General features: G+C 38.5%; 1 protein-coding gene across 2 annotated transcripts in view; it reads left to right on the top strand.

Moving 5' to 3' along the window:
* ZCWPW2 (zinc finger CW-type and PWWP domain containing 2) overlaps positions 1-19,689 on the top strand; it is an 81,513-nt gene that overhangs the window by 26,512 nt on the left and 35,312 nt on the right. Inside the window, exon 3 of one of the 2 annotated variants that reach the window (XM_055413298.2) lies at positions 8,675-8,786. The exons of the other annotated variant lie outside the window; for it this stretch is intronic. Within the exon in view, the coding sequence (XP_055269273.2) occupies positions 8,675-8,786 (112 nt within the window). The remainder of the gene's footprint in view (positions 1-8,674; positions 8,787-19,689) is intronic. 2 annotated transcript variants of the gene reach the window in all.

The following is a 19,689-nucleotide window of genomic DNA, read 5'->3' as shown; positions in this document are numbered from 1 at the left end:
TTTTTAAAGAAAGATACACTGTGTTAGCTGTTGATGAGTGCCTTGGGGAGAAATTAAGGGAGAGGAGTAGACAGGCAGAATGAAGGAGCAGGGCGCCCAGCCAGGGGGAGAGGAAAGACCACCTGGAGAATCCCTGCAGTAGGAGATCCTTCTCCACAGCCAACCAGATACCAGGTGAATAATAATTCTTGTTTCAACTATGTTTTCCCCTTTAATTTATTCCAAAAAGTGGTCTTATTTCTTTTATTCTCATCTCTCAGGGATGTTTTCTGTTGGGATCAAAAGCAGAGCTCCCTGAATCTGGGCATGGGGCAAGCAAGAGCATGCAGGCAGAGAAAATTCTTTCAGACCTGGAAGATGACAAGGGTCCGCCATTGCCCTGGGGAATGGAGTACCTCACAAAAGAAGAGCACAGGGTGCGCTGGGAGGTTGATGGTTTCCAGCCTCAGAAAGGACCCTTTGGTCCGGGCCTGAAGAAGAATTTGTGATTGTCTGACTTCGAGAGATTTGAATAGAGATGTTATTCATGGAAGCCTTATGGGTTGAGGAGTAATGATCTCACCTCACTCTTCAGGCACCATCTTTCCCTCCCAATTTACAGGAACCTAGAGAAAGTAAGGGGTGGCCCCAAAATGAGCAAGATAAATTTCTTATCCTTGTTGAACAAGGACTGGCACATTCAATTTTATTTAGCAAAAATAAGGTCATGTGACATTGTGCACACATTCAAGTTTGAGAAGAGAAATTTATCCTGCTACAGCTGCAAGTGATTATTGAGTTGTCAAAAAAATTCATTGAGTTTTTTCCATAAGAGAGAGTATAGAAAAACCCAAATGAACTTTTTGGCCAACCCAATATCTTGATTAATTTTTATGGGGAGAAGCAATCTTAAATACAAAACAACAGAAGATATCTAGCTTGGTCATAACTTTCCTTCCAAGGAGTAAGTGTCTTTTAATTTCATGGCTGCAATCAGCATCCGCAGTGATTTTTGAGCCCAAAAAATAAAGTCTGATACTGTTTCCACTGTTTCCCCATCTATTTCCCATGAAGTGATGGGACCAGATGCCGTGATATTAGTTTTCTGAATGTTGAGCTTCAGGCCAATGTTTTCACTCTCCTCTTTCACTTTGATCAAGAGGCTTTTTAGTTCCTCTTCACTTTCTGCCATAAGGGTGGTGTCATCTGCATATCTGAAGTTATTGATTGGGCAGGAGGAGAAGGGGACCACAGAGAATGAGATGGCTGGATGGCATCACTGACTCGATGGACATGACTTTGAGTGAACTCCGGGAGTTGGTGATGGACAGGGAGCCTGGCATGCTGTGATTCATGGGGTCGCAAAGAGTCGGACACGACTGAGCGACTGAACTGAACTGAGCAGAAGATACGAATTTCTGCCTGACTGCAGATTTCTCTTCACTGGGCTTATTGGGCGGACAGACACATCGACATTCTTTGCTTTGAATGTGCTGCTTCGTGTTAGTATATAGTGATAGCACACATATTTCTCAGAGAGTCAGAAGTTACTTGGAACAAGATCATATTGGACAGTAGTTAGTTTCGGACGTAACAGCAGAGTGATTTAGTTACACATGTATCTATTCTTTTTGAAATTCTTTTCCCATTTAGGTTATTACAGAGTATTGAGCAGAGTTCCCTGTGCTATACAGTAGGTCTCTGTTGATTGTCTGTTTTAAATGCAGCAGTGTGTACATGTCAATCTCAAACTCCCAACCTGTCCTTCCCCTTTCTCCCACCCAGTAACCGTAAACTCATTCTCAAAGTCTTTGAGTCTGTTCCTGTTTTGTGAATAAGTTCATACCACTTTTTTAGAGTCTGCATATAAGTGATATCATCTCTGTGTCTGTGTTGGACTTACTTCACTTAGTATGATCATCTCTGGGTCCATCCGTGCTGCTGTCCATGGCATTCCTTTTAATAGCTGAGTAGTATTCCATTATATGTATGTACTACATCTTCTTTATCATTAAATGGAACTTAAAAAAACCCCTACAGCTGACCCATGAAAAACTTGAGAGTCAGGGATATCAACCCTCTGCAGTTGAAAATCTACCTCTAACTTCACAGTGATCATTGACTGAAGTGACTTAGCACACACTCATGTACCGTGATCATCAAAGTTCACCAGTTCTGCACCCACAGATTCAATCAACCTTAGATCGTGTAGTGCAGCCGTACCTATTGAATGAAAACTCTACATAAAAATGCGATTGCAAAGTTCAAACCTGTGCTGTTCAAGGGTCAATTTCTAAGATTTGTAGGAAAATAAAACGTGGAAGAGGGATTGGATCTGTGTCTCCTGAGTCTCCTGCCTTGCAGGTGGATTCTTTACCACTGAGCCATAAAGAATCTAGGGTAAGCCCAGATATGGGAGAGGGAGTTGGGCCTATAAAATATATAATTATAATAACTCTGTAGTAGTTAAAGCAGTTTGATTTTAACAGTTATTTGATAGATTAATGGAACAACATAAAGTTCAAAAGTACTTGAAAATACTTAATGGTAAGGTTGTATTCAAGTAGATTTTTAAAGGTTGTTATTGTTTAATAAATTATATATGTACAGATGGCTAACTACTTGGGAAAAAATGAAGTAGAGGCTGTATTTCACACCTTACATTTAAATTAGTTCTAGAAGGATGAAAAGTTTAAATGAACAAAAAAGAAAATACAATTATACTAACACATAAACTAAAAACAGGAGAAGATATTTGTAGTACATATAGCAAAGGGCTACTTCTTTAACACATAAAAATCTCTTACAAATCAATGAGAAGGCAACCAATATAAAAACACAGGATTTGAACAGTTATTCCATAGAAAAGAAAATATAACTGGCTTTTAGCCTATTATACGAAATGAAATAAGTCAGAGAAAAACAAATATCAAATATTAACACCTGCCTACAGAACCTAGAAAGACAGTACTGATGATCCTACTCGTGGGGCATCAACGGAGACACAAAGAACAGAGTTTTGAACACAGTGAGAGAAGAAAAGGGTGTAACGATTTGAGAAAATAGCACTGAAAAGTATACATTACCGTATGTGAAATAGATAGCCGGTGGGAGGTTTAATGTATGATGAAGGGAACCCAAAGCCCCTGCCCTATGACAACCTTAAGGGGTGGGATGGGCAGGGATATGGGAGGGGGATTTGAGAGGGAGGGGACAGGTATACTTATGGCTGATTCATGTTGATGTGTGGCAAAAACAATCATAATAGTATAATTATCCTTCAATTAAAATTTTGAAAAAGAAAAGATATGAAAAACTGATGAATAAGTTCTGGGAATCTAATGTATAGCATGGTGACTATCGTTATTAATAACATTGCTCTGTTATATACTTGACAGTTGCTGAGAGCAGATCTTAAATGTTCTCACCATACACACAGATAAAGGCTATTATGTGAGTTGATGATATGTGTTAACCTATCATCATGATATATATATCATGATGATATATATTGTCTTACATGGTAATCATTTCCATATATATATATATATCTCTCTCTCAAATCATTGTGTCAGTCAGTCAGTCAGTTCAGTCACTCAGTCATGTCCGACTCTTTGCGACCCCATGAATCACAGCACGCCAGGCCTCCCTGTCCATCACCAACTCCTGGAGTTCACTCAAACTTATGTCCATCGAGCTGGTGATGCTGTCCAGCCATCTCATTCTCTGTCGTCCCCTTCTCCTCCCACCCCTAATCCGTCCCAGCATCAGAGTCTTTTCCAGGGAGTCAACTCATCGCATGAGGTGGCCAAAGTATTGGAGCTTCAGTTTTAGCATCAGTCCTTCCAATGAACACCCAGGATTGATCTCCCTTAGAATGGACTGGTTGGATCTCCTTGCAGTCCAAGGGACTCTTCAAGAGTCTTCTCCAGCACCACAGTTCCAAAGCATCAATTCTTTGGCGATCAGCTTTCTTCAGTCCAGCTCTCACATCCATACATGACCATGGGAAAAACCATAGCCTTGACTAGACGGACCTTGGTTGACAAAGTAATGTCTCTGTTTTTTAATATGCTATCTAGGTTGGTCATAACTTTCCTTCCAAGTAGTACTCCTTAAATTTATACAGTTATTTGTCAATTATATATCAATAAAACTGGAAAAATGTGAAAAATTACTCAAAATTAAAGAATTTTAGAAATAAAAATTCTAATAGGAAGTACCATTTTTTCCTTAAAAATATTGGCAGAGATCTGAGTTTGGTAACAAGAGTGTTCTCCAGAGTGTAACAAAGCATACTGTTCATGGCATTGTAAATTGTGATCACCTCATTCAAGAGTGATTTCACAATAGCTCCAAAATTTAAAATATACTTAAGTTCAATGTCTTAGGAATTTATGCTTCAGTGGATGTGAGAGTTGGACTGTGAAGAAAGCTGATCGCCGAAGAATTGATGCTTTTGAACTGTGGTGTTGGAGAAGACTCTTGAGAGTCCCTTGGACTGCAAGGAGATCCAACCAGTCCATTCTAAGGGAGATCGATCCTGGGTGTTCATTGGAAGGACTGATGCTAAAGCTGAAGCTGCAATACTTTGGCCACCGCATGCAATGAGTTGACTCACTGGAAAAGACTCTGATGCTGGGAAGGATTGGGGGCGGGAGGAGAAGGGGATGACAGAGAATGAGATGGCTGGATGGCATCACCGACTTTGAGTGAACTCCGGGAGTTGGTGGTGGACAGGGAGGCCTGGCGTGCTGTGATTCATGGGGTTGCGGAGAGTCGGACATGACTGAGCGACTGAACTAACACTTTAACAGGGGTAAGGAGACATATGGACAAAACTTTTTATTGCAGCATTGTTTCATCTTGCAAAATATTGGAAAAAAATGTCCATCACAAGGGCATTTGTAAAATAAATAATGGTACATGTATACTACCTATTTGGATATACATACATCTATTTCCTCATTCCCTTGGTTATGTATTCTAATTTCTTGGCTTTAAATATGGTGTATGTGTGTGCTTCCTCCATTTTATCTGCAGTTCAGTTCTCTCTACTGAATTCCCTTATGAGAGTGCTCCTCAGGTATCGTAATGTGTATTCAAAATGTGTGAACTCTTGGTCTCCACACCACCCCTATCTCAGTGGATAGCAAATTCCATCCTCTACTTACTTGGTCATCCTCTCTATCTCTCATAACCAGTTTCCAGCTGGTTAAGAAGTTAATTATTTTCGGTCTACCTCCAGATTATACCTGGACTCCTACCGCTTTTCACCGCAGTGGCTGCTGTGGCCTGGACTGTACCGCCATCATGTCTTGCCTGGATGAGTGCAGTAGCCAGCCATCCACTCTACACTTGCTTTTGTGGAAGGTTCTCATTAAAGCAAGCAGGATGATTGATTGTTTTAAAGCATTCAATCAAATCAAATTTTATTTTTCTGCTCAAAACGGTGCAGTGATTCCCATTTCACTCAGAGTAAAAGCCAGGAACTCATCGCAGAGTTCCTGCAATGAAGGACCTCCATGACCTGGTCCCTGTTAATTCTTTGGACGTCATTCCCAGTTACTCATTTTCTTTCTCATTCACTCATAACCAGCTTCCTTCCTTGATACCTCTTGAGTGCACTTGTATTCTCCTGTCTTAGAGCATCTTTTCTCTGCCTGCAGTGCTCTTTCTCAGGCTATCTCAGGTAGCTGCTCGACCTCCTCCACATCCTTGCTTAAATGTCACTTTTTCAATGAGAGTTACCCTGAACCACTTTATTGCCTCACCTTTTCTTTGTTACAGAATACTTCCAGCCTCTTAAACTGGAGCCTTTATGTATTTGTTATGCTTACTTCACCGGTTAGATTGTAAGCTTCATCTGTTTTCTTTAGTGATAGATCCTGAGGGTCTGAAATACATTGAATAAATCTATAAATAAAGAAATCTGCAAGATACAAAAAGAAAAACTCAAAGTATATAGCTATTCATAGCATTCTGTAAAAATAGATATTTAAGTGATGTAAATGCTAAAGCTGAAACTGCAATACTTTGGCCACCTCATGCGACGAGTTGACTCACTGGAAAAGACTCTGATGCTGGGAAAGGTTGGGGGCGGGAGGAGAAGGGGACAACGGAGAATGAGATGGCTGGATGGCATCACCGACTCTGTGGACATGAGTTTGAGTGTACTCCGGGTGTTGGTGATGGACAGGGAGGCCTGGCGTGCTATGATTCATGGGGTCGCGGAGAGTCGGACACGACTGAGCGACTGAACTGAACTGAACTGAAATGCTTGTAGGTGGATGCAGTGTCTCTGGAAGACTGTGAAAGAAACTGGTAATTTTGGGTGCCTTTGCGAGAAACAGTACCAGGGGTGGACAGGAAGGCACATTCTACGCTTTTAGAATCGCTTCTTCAATCAAAGAACAAACTAATTGAAAATACATTGCATATGTGAGCCTTATTCTGAAATTCAAAATTCTTTGTACAAGCAAGAGTTTTGAGTTCTTTAGAAGATGTTTAATTGTAATATTACCACTAGGTGGCACATACTTACTGATAAATTCTTAAAGATTCTCAGACACAGGATTAAAAATTGCTTTTTTGTTCCCCAAACTCACCAGGGTTTAATTCTGGAATATTTTGCACCGGTTTTCCTTAAGAAATTTCTTGAACTTTAGTTGCTTAGTGCTGTAGCAGCTTCCCAGGTGGCTCAGTGGTAAAGACCCCTCCTGCAGGAGATGGGGGGTTCAGTCCTTGGGTCAGAAGGATCCCCTGGATGACGGCATGGCAACCCACTCCAGTATTCCTGCCTGGAGAGTCCCATGGACAGAGGAGTCTGGTGGGCTACAGTGCATGAGGTCTCAAAGAGTTGGACACGACTGAGCAACTGAGCACACATACACGTAACAGCTTATAGGTGATTTTTCATTATCTATAAATTATTTTTAAAATCTTTTTAAAAAATTTATGAATTTATTTTCGGCGGTGCTGGGTCTTCCTTGCTTTCTGCAGGCTTTCTGTAGTTGTGGGGGCTTCTCATTGGGGTGGCTTCTCTTTCTGCGGAGCACAGGCTCTAGGCACAGGCTTCAGTGGTTGTGGCATACAGGCTCGGTAGTCGCCCTGTGTGGGGTTAGTTGCTCTGTGGCAAGTGGAATCCTCCCAAACCAGGGATTGAACCCGTGTCCTCTACATTGGCAGGTGTATTCTTATCCACTGCACCCCGAGAAGTTACCATAAAAGTGAAAGTCGCTGTCGTGTCCAACTCTTTGCGACCCCAGGGACTTTACAGTCCATGGAATTCTCTAGGCCGGAATACTGGAGTGGGTAGCTTTTCCCTTCTGCAGGGGATCTTCCCAACCCAGGGAGTGAACCCAGGTCTCCTGCATTGCAGGCAGATTCTTTACCAACTGAACTATCAGGGAAGCACCACCAGGGAAACCCTGTAAATGTTTAACTTAGCATCTTTATAACATTTGAAAGGCAAAAATGTTTTAAATCTGCAAATGTTATTATAGCTTAGCTATCTTAAATTAATTTAAATTATCTAATGTTTTTTGAATTGTATCTGTCTTTTCTTTTTTCCTTTGAAATAACTTAATAAATGAAATTTAGGTATTCTGTGTACAAAAATCTATTGTTTGGTTTACAAAAATAGATTTTTGTTTGATTGCATTGTTTCACTCCTTTTATGCCAAATAGTGTCCAGGACCATATGCAGTTTAACACCTGTGTTCTTTTTGGTCCTGAAGTTTGCAAAAGGAAAATGATGGCATGCATTTTAAAAATTGTAAATTGTGTAAGCATCATAAAAACCTTTTAGGGACAAGCTCTAAAATAACATTGGCAAAATTACTAGGCCATATAATTTTTACAGTCATTTTTAACCTAAAGATTCTTTTATTCCATTTTTCTTTTCAAATTAAATTTTCCAACTGTTATTTTTCAAAATATTTTGGCTGTACTACATGGCATGTGGGATCTTAGTTCCCAAACCATGATCAAACCCATCCCCCCTGATTTGGCAGCATGGGATCTTAACCACTGGACCACCAGGGAAGTCTCTCAAGTTATATTTTTAAAAAGCTAAATATATATTTAGAAAAAGAACTGTATTCAAGTAGAATAACATATATTGATCACTTATTATGCCAGAAAACACTCTCATCTATTATTTCCTTTAATACTTAATGAATTTAATACTTATGGTGATTGCATTAGCCACATTTTACAGGTGAATAAATTGGGCCCAGAAAGTTTCAAAAAATTGTATGAATATGCCAGCTATCTGCTATAACACCAAAACTGGATGTGAATGGAATTAGTTTTACTACAGTAAGAAACTATGCCTTTCAATTTTTATCATTACATTACCATTGCCTTGTTGCTTAAAGGAGAATCAAAATTATTCTTATAAAATGTATTAATATTCACTACTTTGTTACACTGGTGGTCTAAACTATCTGTAACTAAGTCTGAGATAAATCATATTAAAATATCTTAGTGAATTGAGAATCTGACCCTTTTGGCTATTAACATACAAAATTTCCCCAACTTTGCTTTATTCTAAAATATACCAAAAAATAATAATCAAAATCTAGTGTATTGTACAGTGCTTAGTTTTAGTTCAAGCTCAACAGCTGAACCAAGCGGATGTTAAAAATATACACTTAAAGATGAATCTTACTATTTTTCTGTCTTTCTTTAGCCAGGAAAATGTAAGAAAAGTAAGTGGTATAACAGTGCCCTACACGAAGCATGCCTCCTCTATGGATGTTCTCATGAGCAAAGACTGGAAAGATGCTACCTATCAAAACAGGGTACGTGCGTTGTTTATTCTTCACTACCACAAAACAAGGATTTATTCAAGAACATCTTTCCAAAACATGTTTGCACATTTAAAAATCTCTCTGTTTCATAGGAAAATAGTATATCTTTGTCCAGTGAAAATTTATTCTTATATGGGTTAATAGTATTTATTTTTTGCCCTCTGAAACTATTTTCCATGAGTAAACATGCAATCCATTTTTTAAAATTATTTTCTGTTGGCGCATAGCTACTTTACAATGTTGTATTATTTTCTGCTGTGCAGCAAAGTGAATCAGCTATATGTATACATATGTTCCCTCTTTTTCAGATTTCTTTCCCATTTAAGTCACCACAGAGGCCTGAGAAGGGTTCCTTGTGCTAGGTTCTCATTAGTTATCTATTTTATGGACAATATCAATAGTGTGTATATGTCAGTCCCAATCTCCCAATTCATCCCACCCCCAGCATCTCCCCTTAGTAACTATAAATTTGTTTCCTACGTCTGTGGTTTCTGTTTCTACTTTGCAAATAAGTTCATCTCTACCATTTTTCTAGATTCCATGTAAAACGATGTTATATCAGTATAATATTTGTTTTTCTCTTTCTGACTTACTTTACTCTGTATTATAGTCTCTAGGTCCATTCATGTCTCTGCAAATGTCACTTCTTCATTCCTTTTTATAGCTGAGTAGTATTCTTTTGTCTCTTTATCTATTCCTCTGTTGATGGACATTTAGGTTGTTTCCATGTCTTGGCTCATGTAAATAATGCTGCAAAGAACACTGAAGTGCGTGCTTCTTTTCAGATTATAGTTTTCTCTAGATATAGGTCTAGGAATGCGATTGCTGGATCATACGGTAGCTCTATTTTTAGTTTTTTAAGGAGCCTCCATCCTGTTCTCCATAGTGGCTGCACCAATTTACATTCCCACCAAAAGTATAGGAGGGTTCCCTTTTCTCTACACCCTCTCCAACATTTATTATTTGTAGACTTTCTGATGATGGCCATTCTTACCAGTATGAGGTGATAATTCATGGTAGTTTTGATTTGCATTTCTCTACTAATTAGTTATGCTGAGCATCTTTTCTTGTGTTGTTTGGCCATCTATATGTACTTTTGGAGTAGTGGCTGTTTAGCAAGCACTGTATTTAAATGTAGGTGTTTTAATTAGTGCTTCTGTCATCTATATTCTTAACCTTTCTACATAGATTCTCTTGTGTGTTTCAAAGCATTTATTTCAAAATTAGAAGCTTATGGCTTTAAAATATATTCCTTGAGTGAAACTTTTATTTTGATATGTTATATTATTTTAGAACAAAGTATTTTTCAAAATGTTTTATTTTTAAAAAACTCAAGGCGGGGATAAAAAGTAATCTTTAACATTTTTAGTTAGGTAGAAAAGTATAATATTTCAAAGCATCCTCAAAGTTCTCTTGAATCATAAATATTGTGGTTTATGGGTAGCTTTTTAAATGAATTCATAGGGTTTGTAGCAGCTATAATACATTTTTAACTCTAAAAAGAATTTAATAGTTGCATGGAAATGATTTTTCAATAAATAAGTATATTTAAAATTTTTTCTGTTTAGTGATCATAAGGATATATATATTTTTTCCTTACAAGGTACCTTCTGATTTTCTCCACCTTAAGTTCTAAAGCAGATTTTTCTAAGGGAGGATCTGGTCTTATGTGTGTACTGAATTTTAAAGTAAGAGTGATATTTTTTCTCCTATAGAAAAGTTTAAAACATATATAAAAACATTTTATTTGAGAAAAAGTTTAAATATTAACCTAGCCACCTAAGTTTAGATTTTAAAGCATATAAATAGATTTGAAAAGAATGGAAAAAGAATGATAAGCAAACTCCTGTGGTCAAGAATTTTATTACCACAAATGTGATTTTATTCCTTGAGCTGAAAATATGATGTCTCTGTTTATTAGCAATAAAGGTTGAACTCACTTTATTGTCACAAATACAATTTTATGCTTTGCATGGGCTATACATTTCTCTGTGTAACTGGAATAAAATGAATTATTTAGTTTTTTTAAACATTAATATTTTGTAGTAATATATAATCTTTTCGGAGAAGGCAATGGCAAGCCACTCCAGTACGCTTGCCTAGAAAATCCCATGGATGGAGGAGCCTGGTAGGCTGCAGTCCGTGGGGTCACTATGGGTCGGACACGACTGAGCGACTTCACTTTCACTTTTCACTTTCACACATTGGAGAAGGAAATGGCAACCCACTCCAGTGTTCTTGCCTGGAGAATCCCAGGGACGGGGGAGCCTGGTGGGCTTCCGTCTATGGGGTCACACAGAGTCGGACATGACTGAAGTGACTTAGCAGCAGCAGCAGCAGCATAGTCTTTTACCTTTGAAAGTTATATTGCAGCCATTTCACACTAGCAGTAACCTGGTCTCAGTAAGTTGTTTTGCCTTTGCTGATGTGTGTGCCAGGGTGTTTGTGTCTGCATCCTTTGGCATTTTTACTTGTCCAGAGACCTGAAACAGGGTTATTTCCTATTGATTTTCCAGCAACAAACCATTTTCATGATGAAAGTCTGATGGTTTTTGCATGCAGAATTTGTATAATTCAGCCTGATTATAGAGAGCCATGTGCCTAAGGACTCTCATTTTGTGCCTGAAGTATCCCAAATTGATGGGCGTGAACAGACTTCTAGGAGTTAAGTCTTTGCGTCACAGGCTCGCCCAGTGCATACTCCCTCTTTCAGTTCCGTTCAGTCGCCCAGTCATGTCCGACTCTCCACGACCCCATGAATCGCAGCACGCCAGGCCTCCCTGTCCATCACCAACTCCTGGAGTTCACTCAAGCTCATGTCCACAGAGTTGGTGATGCCATCCAGCCATCTCATTCTCTGTCGTCCCCTTCTCCTCCCGCCCCCAACTTTTCCCAGCATCAGAGTCTTTTCCAGTGAGTCAACTTGTCACATGAGGTGGCCAAAGTATTGGAGTTTCAGCTTTAGCATCAGTCCTTCCAGTGAACACCCAGGATTGATCTCCTTTAGAATGGACTGGTTGGATCTCCTTGCAGTCCAAGGGACTGTCAAGAGTCTTCTCCAAGCCTCCAAAAGAGAATTTAGTCCTGTGCCTGCCTAGCTTCTAGAGTGGATTCTAGGATGTATACAGCTTCTTACTGTATTCAAAGTAGGTTTGAGATATAATTAACCATTATTCAAATATTTTACAGAAGATCAGTTACTTAAAAGGTAAATTGCTTAGAGGCAAACCATTTATTTCATTCCAGAAACTGTGAGGATCTCTCTACTCCCAATTATATTCCATTGTTTGTGTGTACCACAGTTTATTTATCCACTCACCCATTAAAAACATCCTGGTTGCTTCCAGGTTTTCAGTTCAGTTCAGTCACTCAGTCATGTCCGACTCTTTGTGACCCCATGAATTGCAGCACACCAGACCTCCCTGTCCATCACCAACTCCCGGAGTTTACCCAAACTCATGTCCAGCAAGTCGGTGATGCCATCCAGCCATCTCATCCTCTATCATCCCCTTCTCCTCCTGCCCCCAATCCCTCCCAGCATCAGGGTCTTTTCCAATGAGTCAACTCTTCGCATGAGGTGGCCAAAGTACTGGAGTTTCAGCATCAGTCCTTCCAATGAATACCCAGGACTGATCTCCTTTAGGATGGACTGGTTGGATCTCCTTGCAGTCCAAGGGACTCTCAAGAGTCTTCTCCAGCACCACAGTTCAAAAGTATCAATTCTTTGGCACTCAGCTTTCTTTCTAACCTTAACTTCCCTCTCCTATGGTTGTAAATAAAAATTTTAACATGTTATGATTCATGATGCATAACCACCTCTACTCATTTGGAACATTTTTATTTTCTACCTGAAGCTCCTCTTTTATACTTTAAAAATATAATGTGGATATAGTTCAGGAGAGAAGTAAAGGTCCTTTTAATTATCCAAATCTACATTTCCTGTTAACTGCTTTTCACTCTGTATGTCAGGGTTCTTACATGCCGAGATTTCTGAAGGGAGGAAATTAAACCTTTCTCACTAGGGAGAATTCAGCTCTTAGAAAATAGTAAATGCTGCTGAAGTTGAACACAGACTTACTGTTATTAACAGAGAAATCACTAGTGATTATTATGTTTTAAAGTATTACATCAGCATTTTCCTTTGACATTTGAATTAGAGTGGTTCTATTGCATTGGGAGACAGTTCTGCAACTTTTGAGTGTAATAAGTTCTTGAACAACAGTTTGGATGTTTCAGTTCCCAATTCATCTCCCTACTGGATGTTTTACTTAAGAATCACGTTTTGAGAAGAAACATAAATTCTATTCTATTGTCATTAACTCTCAATATATGATCAGGGTCCTTTGGATCCAGTTTTAGTCTTTTTGTGCAGTTTTAGCTATTTGTTCAGTTGAGTTCAGTTCAGTCGCTCAGTCGTGTCCGACTCTTCGCGACCCCATGAATCACAGCACACCAGGCCTCCCTATCCATCACCGGGAGTTGTACAGATTAGCATTTCATTGTAATTTTTATTATTGTCAGAGGTCTTCAAAAGAACAGGGAAATTTTTTTTGATTCAACAAAGTGTGTTCTGTATTGTAACTACTACCAGGTATCACTGGGCCCTTAAATCTGAAATGTATTGTGGAATTTCAACCATCTTATTTTCCCTCTCTTGAAATATTTTGCTATTTTATCATTGCTCATCAATTATTCCCAACTGTTTGAAAGATAAATACTTATTTAAATGGAAGAATGATGAAATCACTTGAAAAGATGAGACAATAGTGAAATATATCATTGACAAACTATTTTTCCTAGTATTACAAGGGTTAAGATCTCTTCCTCACTCTCTCTCTAACACACACACACACATCAATTAGCTAAAATGGAAGAGAACATTGTTACCTAAAATCTACCAGACATTGTTTTAGGAACTTTATTTTATGTAGATTATATTATTTAAGTCACAGTATACCAATATATTACTCCTGCTCTATCAGTAAAGAAACTGAAGATCTGAGTGACAATATGTAGTATTTTATATTTTACATTGTCTAGTATAGTAACTTAGGCCATGTAAATATTCTGTGTTTCAGTTCATTATATTGCTTGGGTACAATGTATATTTCAGATCCATATAATATTTTGCATAAATCCATATGCATTTATTAAGTATTAAAAAATTGAGCACCTGCTGCATTGAAATATGGTCCCTGCCTCAAGGCACATCCTAGCCTTGCAGAGTGCTTAGATATATATAGAAGAAGCTATAAGACAAGGAAAAAAGTTCTGTGACCTAAGATGACTATGAATTTGCAAAAGAGGTGGGTATTTCTTCTAGCTGAAGAATCATCTATGGTGTGGGTCATCTTGTACGTTCATCAGGAAAGAAACATATACTCCAGAAGAAGGGGTTATTTCAAGCACCAGCTGAACATAGAAAAAAGGGAAATTTACATGTGGCAGCCAGTTGTAGGTATAAATGTAATAACCTACTCCTCTAGTTTTTTATGTTTTGTGAAAATAATTTTTTACTGCAAAATTCGCTTTTAGATGGCAAGCATTTATTTACTCTTATCCTTTTTCCTTTTTGTTTTACATGCTCATTGTGATTAGATTCCCATATTGATAAATTTCTATGCATTTTCTTTCCTTTTTTAAATTTTAATTTTAATTGAAGGATAACTGCTTTGCCACTAGTGTTATGTTGGTTTCTACCATACAGCAACATGAATCAGCTGTGTGTGTGTGCTTAGTCACTCAGTCGTATTTGACTCTTTGCAACTTCATGGGCTGTAGCCTGCCAGGCTCCTCTGTTAATGGTATTCTCCAGGCAGGAATACTGGAGTGGGTAGCCATTCCTTTCTCTAGGACATCTTCCTGACCCAGGGATCGAACCCAGGTCTCCTGCATTGCCATTGTAGGAGGATTCTTTACCGTCTGAGGCACCAGGGAAGCTCTCACTATACACATATCCCCTCCCTTTTGAACCTCCCTCTTGGGTCTCCCTCCCACCCCACCATTTCACGTTTCTAGGACTTAACAGAGCACCAGGCTGAGCTCCCTGTGTTATATAGCAACTTCTCACTGGCTGTGTATTTCCATGTGGTAAAGTATATATTTCAAAGCTACTCTCTCATCTTATCCTTGCCTTCTGCCACTGATGTCCACAAGTCTGTTCTCTACATCTCTGTCTCTATTCCTGCCCTGCAAATAGGTTAATCAGTACCATTTTTCTAGATTTCATATGTATGTATTAATATATGACAATCATTTTTTTCTTTCAGACTTATTTCACACTGTATAACAGGCTCTAGGTTCATCCACGTCAGTTCAATTGACTCAAATTCATTCCTTTTTATGACTGAGTAATATTCCACTGTATATATGTACCACAATTTCTTTATCCATTCATCTGTTGATGGACATGTATATTGCTTCCATGTCCTGGCTATTGTTGGTAGTGCTGCAATGAACAGTGGGGTTCAGTTCAGTTCAGTCGCTCAGTCGTGTCCGACTCTTTGTGACCCCATGAATCACAGCATGCCAGGCCTCCCTGTCCATCACCAACTCCCGGAGTTCACTCAAACTCATGTCCATCGAGTCGGTGATGCCATCCAGCCATCTCATTCTCTGTCGTCCCCTTCTCCTCCCGCCCCCAACCTTTCCCAGCATCAGAGTCTTTTCCAGTGAGTCAACTCGTCGCATGAGGTGGCCAAAGTATTGCAGTTTCAGCTTTAGCATCAGTCCTTCCAATGAACACTCAGGATTGATCTCCTTTAGAATGGACTGGTTGGATCTCCTTGCAGTCCAAGGGACTCTCAAGAGTCTTCTCCAGCACCACAGTTCAAAAGCACCCATTCTTCGGCGATCAGCTTTCTTCACAGTCCACCTCTCACATCCATACATGACCACGGGAAAAACCATAGTCTTGACTAGACGGACCTTGGTTGGCAAAGTTATGTCTCTGCTTTTTAATATACTATCTAGGTTGGTCATAACTTTCCTTCCAAGGAGTAAGTGTATTTTAATTTCATGGCTGCAATCAGCATCTGCAGTGATTTTGGAGCCCATAAAAATTAAGTCTGACACTGTTTCCACTGTTTTTCCATCTATTTCCCATGAAGTGATGGGACCAGATGCCATGATCTTAGTTTTCTGAATGTTGAGCTTTAAGCCAACCTTTTCACTCTCCTCTTTCACTTTCAACAAGAGGCTTTTGAGTTCCTCTTCACTTTCTGCCATAAGGGTGGTGTCATCTGCATATCTGAACATTGGGGTACAAGTGTCTTTTTGAATTATTATTTTCTCAGGGTATATGCTCAGTAGTGGGATCACCAGGTCATATTATTGTTGTTGTTGTTGTTCAGGCACTAAGTCCTGTTTGACTCTTTGAGACCCCATGGACCATACCACACCAGGCTTCCTTGTCTTTCACCATCTCCCAGAGCTTGCTCAAACTCATGTCCATGGAGTCGATGATACTATCCAACCATCTCATCTTCTGTTAACCCCTTTTCCTCCTGCCCTCAATCTTTCCTAGCATCAGGGTCTTCACATCAGTTGGCCAAAGTATTAGAGGTTCAGCTTCAGCATTAGTCCTTCCAATGAATATTCAGGGTTGATTTCTTTTAGGATTGACTGGTTTGATCTCCTTGATGTCCAAGGGATTCTCATGAGTCTTCTCTAGCACCACAATTCAAAAACATTAATTCTTTGATACTCAGCCTTTTTTTGTGGTCCAACTGTCACATTGATACATGACTACTGAAAGAAACATATCTTTGACTGTATGGACCTTTGTTAGGAAAGTGATGTCTCTGCTTTTAATTAACTGTCTAGATTTGTCATAGCTTTTCTTCCAAGGAGCAAGTGTCTTTTAATTTCAAAGGTCAAATGGCAGCTTCATTCCTAGTTTTCTAAGGAATTTCCATACTGTTCTCCATAGTGCCTGTATCAATTTACATTCCCACCAACAGTGCAAGAAGGTTCTCTTTTCTCCATGTCCTCTCCAGTAATTATTGTTTGTTAGCCATCTGTGTGTCTTCTTTGGAGAAATGTTGGTTTAGGTCTTCTGCCCATTTTTTGATTGGGTTGTTTGCTTTTCTGATATTGAACTACTTGTGTATTCTGGAGATTATTCCTTCATCAGTTGGAATATTCCTGGGTATTTTATTCTGTTTGTTGCAATGACGAGTGGGATTGTTTCCTTAATTTCTCTTTCTTTTTTTTTTTAATTTAATGTTTATTTTATATTGGAGTATAGTTGATTTATCATGCTATGTTTTTTTTTAAATGATCAACTTTATCAATTTTTTATTTAGCATTTTCTCTATCTTGAAGTTAAAAAAAAGTATCTCTTTAATTTCAGATCAAAGTTTTAAAGTTTGCCATCACCTTTAAATCTAATTCTTTTTTTTTTTTTAATTTTTTTTAATTTTACAACATTATATTGGTTGGTTTTGCCATACATTGACATGAATTCGCCCCAGGTGTACATGAGTTCCCCCTCCTGAACCCCCCTCTCACCTCCCTCCTCCCTTTATCCTCCCTCTGGGTCATCTCTGCACACCAGCCCCAAGTATCTTGTTCTGATTTTTCATTATTAGTGTTTAGGAATGCAAACAATTTCTGTGTATTAATTTTATATCCTGATACTTTAAATTCATTGATTAGCTGTAGTAATTTTCTGGTGGCATCTTTAGGATTTTCTGTGTACACACAGTATCTTGTCATCTGTAGACAGTGAGAGTTTTACTTCTTTTCCAGTCTAGATTCCTTTTGTTTTTTTCTTCTCTGATTGCCATGACTAGGACTTTCAAAACTATGTTGAATAACAGTGGTGAGAGTGGGCCCTTTTATCTTGTTCCTGATCTTAGAGGAAATGCTTTCAGCTTTTCACCGTTGGAAATAATGTTTGCTGTGGGTTTGTTGCACATGGCCCTTGTTATGTTGAGGTGGGTTCCTTCTCTGTTCATTTTCTGGAGAGTTTTTTTTTTTTTTTATCATAAATGGGTATTGAATTTTGTTGAAAGATTTTTCTAAATCTATTGAGATTATCCTGTGATTTTTATCTTTTATCAGAAGCCTTTTATCTTTCAATTTGTTAATATGGTATATCACACTGATTTGCATTTATTGAAGTATCCTTGCATCCCTTGAATAAACCCCACTTGATCATGGTGTATGATACTTTAAACGTGTTGTTAGATTCTGTTTGCTAGTATTTTGTTGAGGTTTTTACATCTATATTCATCAGTGATATTAGCCTGAAGTTTTCTTTTTTTGTGATTTCTTTGTCTGATTTTGGTACCAGGGTGTAGGTGGCCTTGTAAAATGAGTTTGGGAGTGTGCTTCCTTCTGCAGTTTTTGGGAAGAATTTGAACAGGATAGAATTCACTTGCGAAGCGTTCTGGTGCTGGTCTTTTGTTGGAAGATTTTTGATCAATTTCATTTTCAGTGCTTTTCATAGTTTTTGTCATCTCTCTCTTTTTTTTTTTAATGGGTGAGTCTGTGTTCCTTTCTTACTAGTTGTTTGGCCTGAGATTTCCAGCAGTGGAGTTTGTGGGCACTTGGGTGAAGTGGGGTCTTGGTGTTGAGATATGGACCTCTGGGATACCTCATCCTGATTAATATACCGTGTGGCCTGATATTCTGTGTTAGTCTAGCAGTTTGGAATCAGTGCTCCCACCACAGGACCTCAGGCCTGTTTCCTGGCTTGTAGCTGGGATCCTGCAGGATGCAGGGTGCAGCAAAAAAAGAAAGAAAAGAAAAAAGTAAAAAATAAAGGTAAATTAAGAATACTAACAGATATGTTAGAAAAGATATAAATCTATATGAAACAGGCTCTGGAGGGTAACCAAACTTCAGTAGCAAATAAGAAAAAAATAATAAAAAATAAAAAGTAGCAGAACAATAACAAAGGATAAAAAATAAAATGGATTTAGAAAACTAACAGATATATCAGAAAAAATAAGAGTATATATGAAACAACCCCTGGAGGGTAAAACCAGACTCCAACAGCAGAGAGAGAAAAAAACTGTATGTGTGTGTGTGTATGTTTATATATGTGTGTGTGTGTGTATATATGTTTATATGTGTGTATATGTATGTGTGTGTATGTTTATATGTGTGTGTGTATATATATGCATGTGTGTGTATATATTTAATATACCTTGATAGTATATTAAAAAGCAGAGACATTACTTTGCCAACAAAGGTCCGTCTAGTCAAGGCTATGGTTTTTGCCGTGGTCATGTATGGATGTGAGAGTTGGACTGTGAAGAAAGCTGATCGCCGAAGAATTGATGCTTTTGAACTGTGGTGTTGGAGAAGACTCTTGAGGGTCCCTTATACTGCAAGGAGATCCAACCAGTCCATTCTAAAAGAGATCAATCCTGGGTGTTCATTGGAAGGACTGATGCTAAAGCTGAAACTGCAATACTTTGGCCACCTCATGCGATGAGTTGACTCACTGGAAAAGACTCTGATGCTGGGAAAGGTTGGGGGCGGGAGGAGAAGGAGACGACAGAGAATGAGATGGCTGGATGGCATCACCGACTCTGTGGACATGAGTTTGAGTGAACTCCGGGAGTTGATGATGGACAGGGAGGCCTGGCGTGCTGTGATTCATGGGGTCACGGAGAGTCGGACACGACTGAGCGACTGAACTGAACTGAACTGTGTGTATATATACTTATATGTATATGTGTGTGTATATATGTTTATATGTATTTATATGTGTATGTGTATATATGTGTGTGTATATGTTTATATATGTGTGTATATATTTATATGTATATGTGTGTGTTATATGTATTTATATGTGTGTATATATGTTTATATGTATATGTGTGTATATGTTTATATGTATATGTGTGTATATGTTTATATGTATATGTGTGTATATATG

The sequence above is a fragment of the Moschus berezovskii genome, chromosome 24 (assembly GCF_049115385.1).
Source record: "Moschus berezovskii isolate FMDL1 chromosome 24, NW_MosBer_1.0, whole genome shotgun sequence".
In the NCBI taxonomy this organism is placed as follows: Eukaryota; Metazoa; Chordata; class Mammalia; order Artiodactyla; family Moschidae; genus Moschus; species Moschus berezovskii.
Note: the sequence above shows the minus strand (reverse complement) of the source record. Positions and strands in the feature narration are given on the sequence as shown.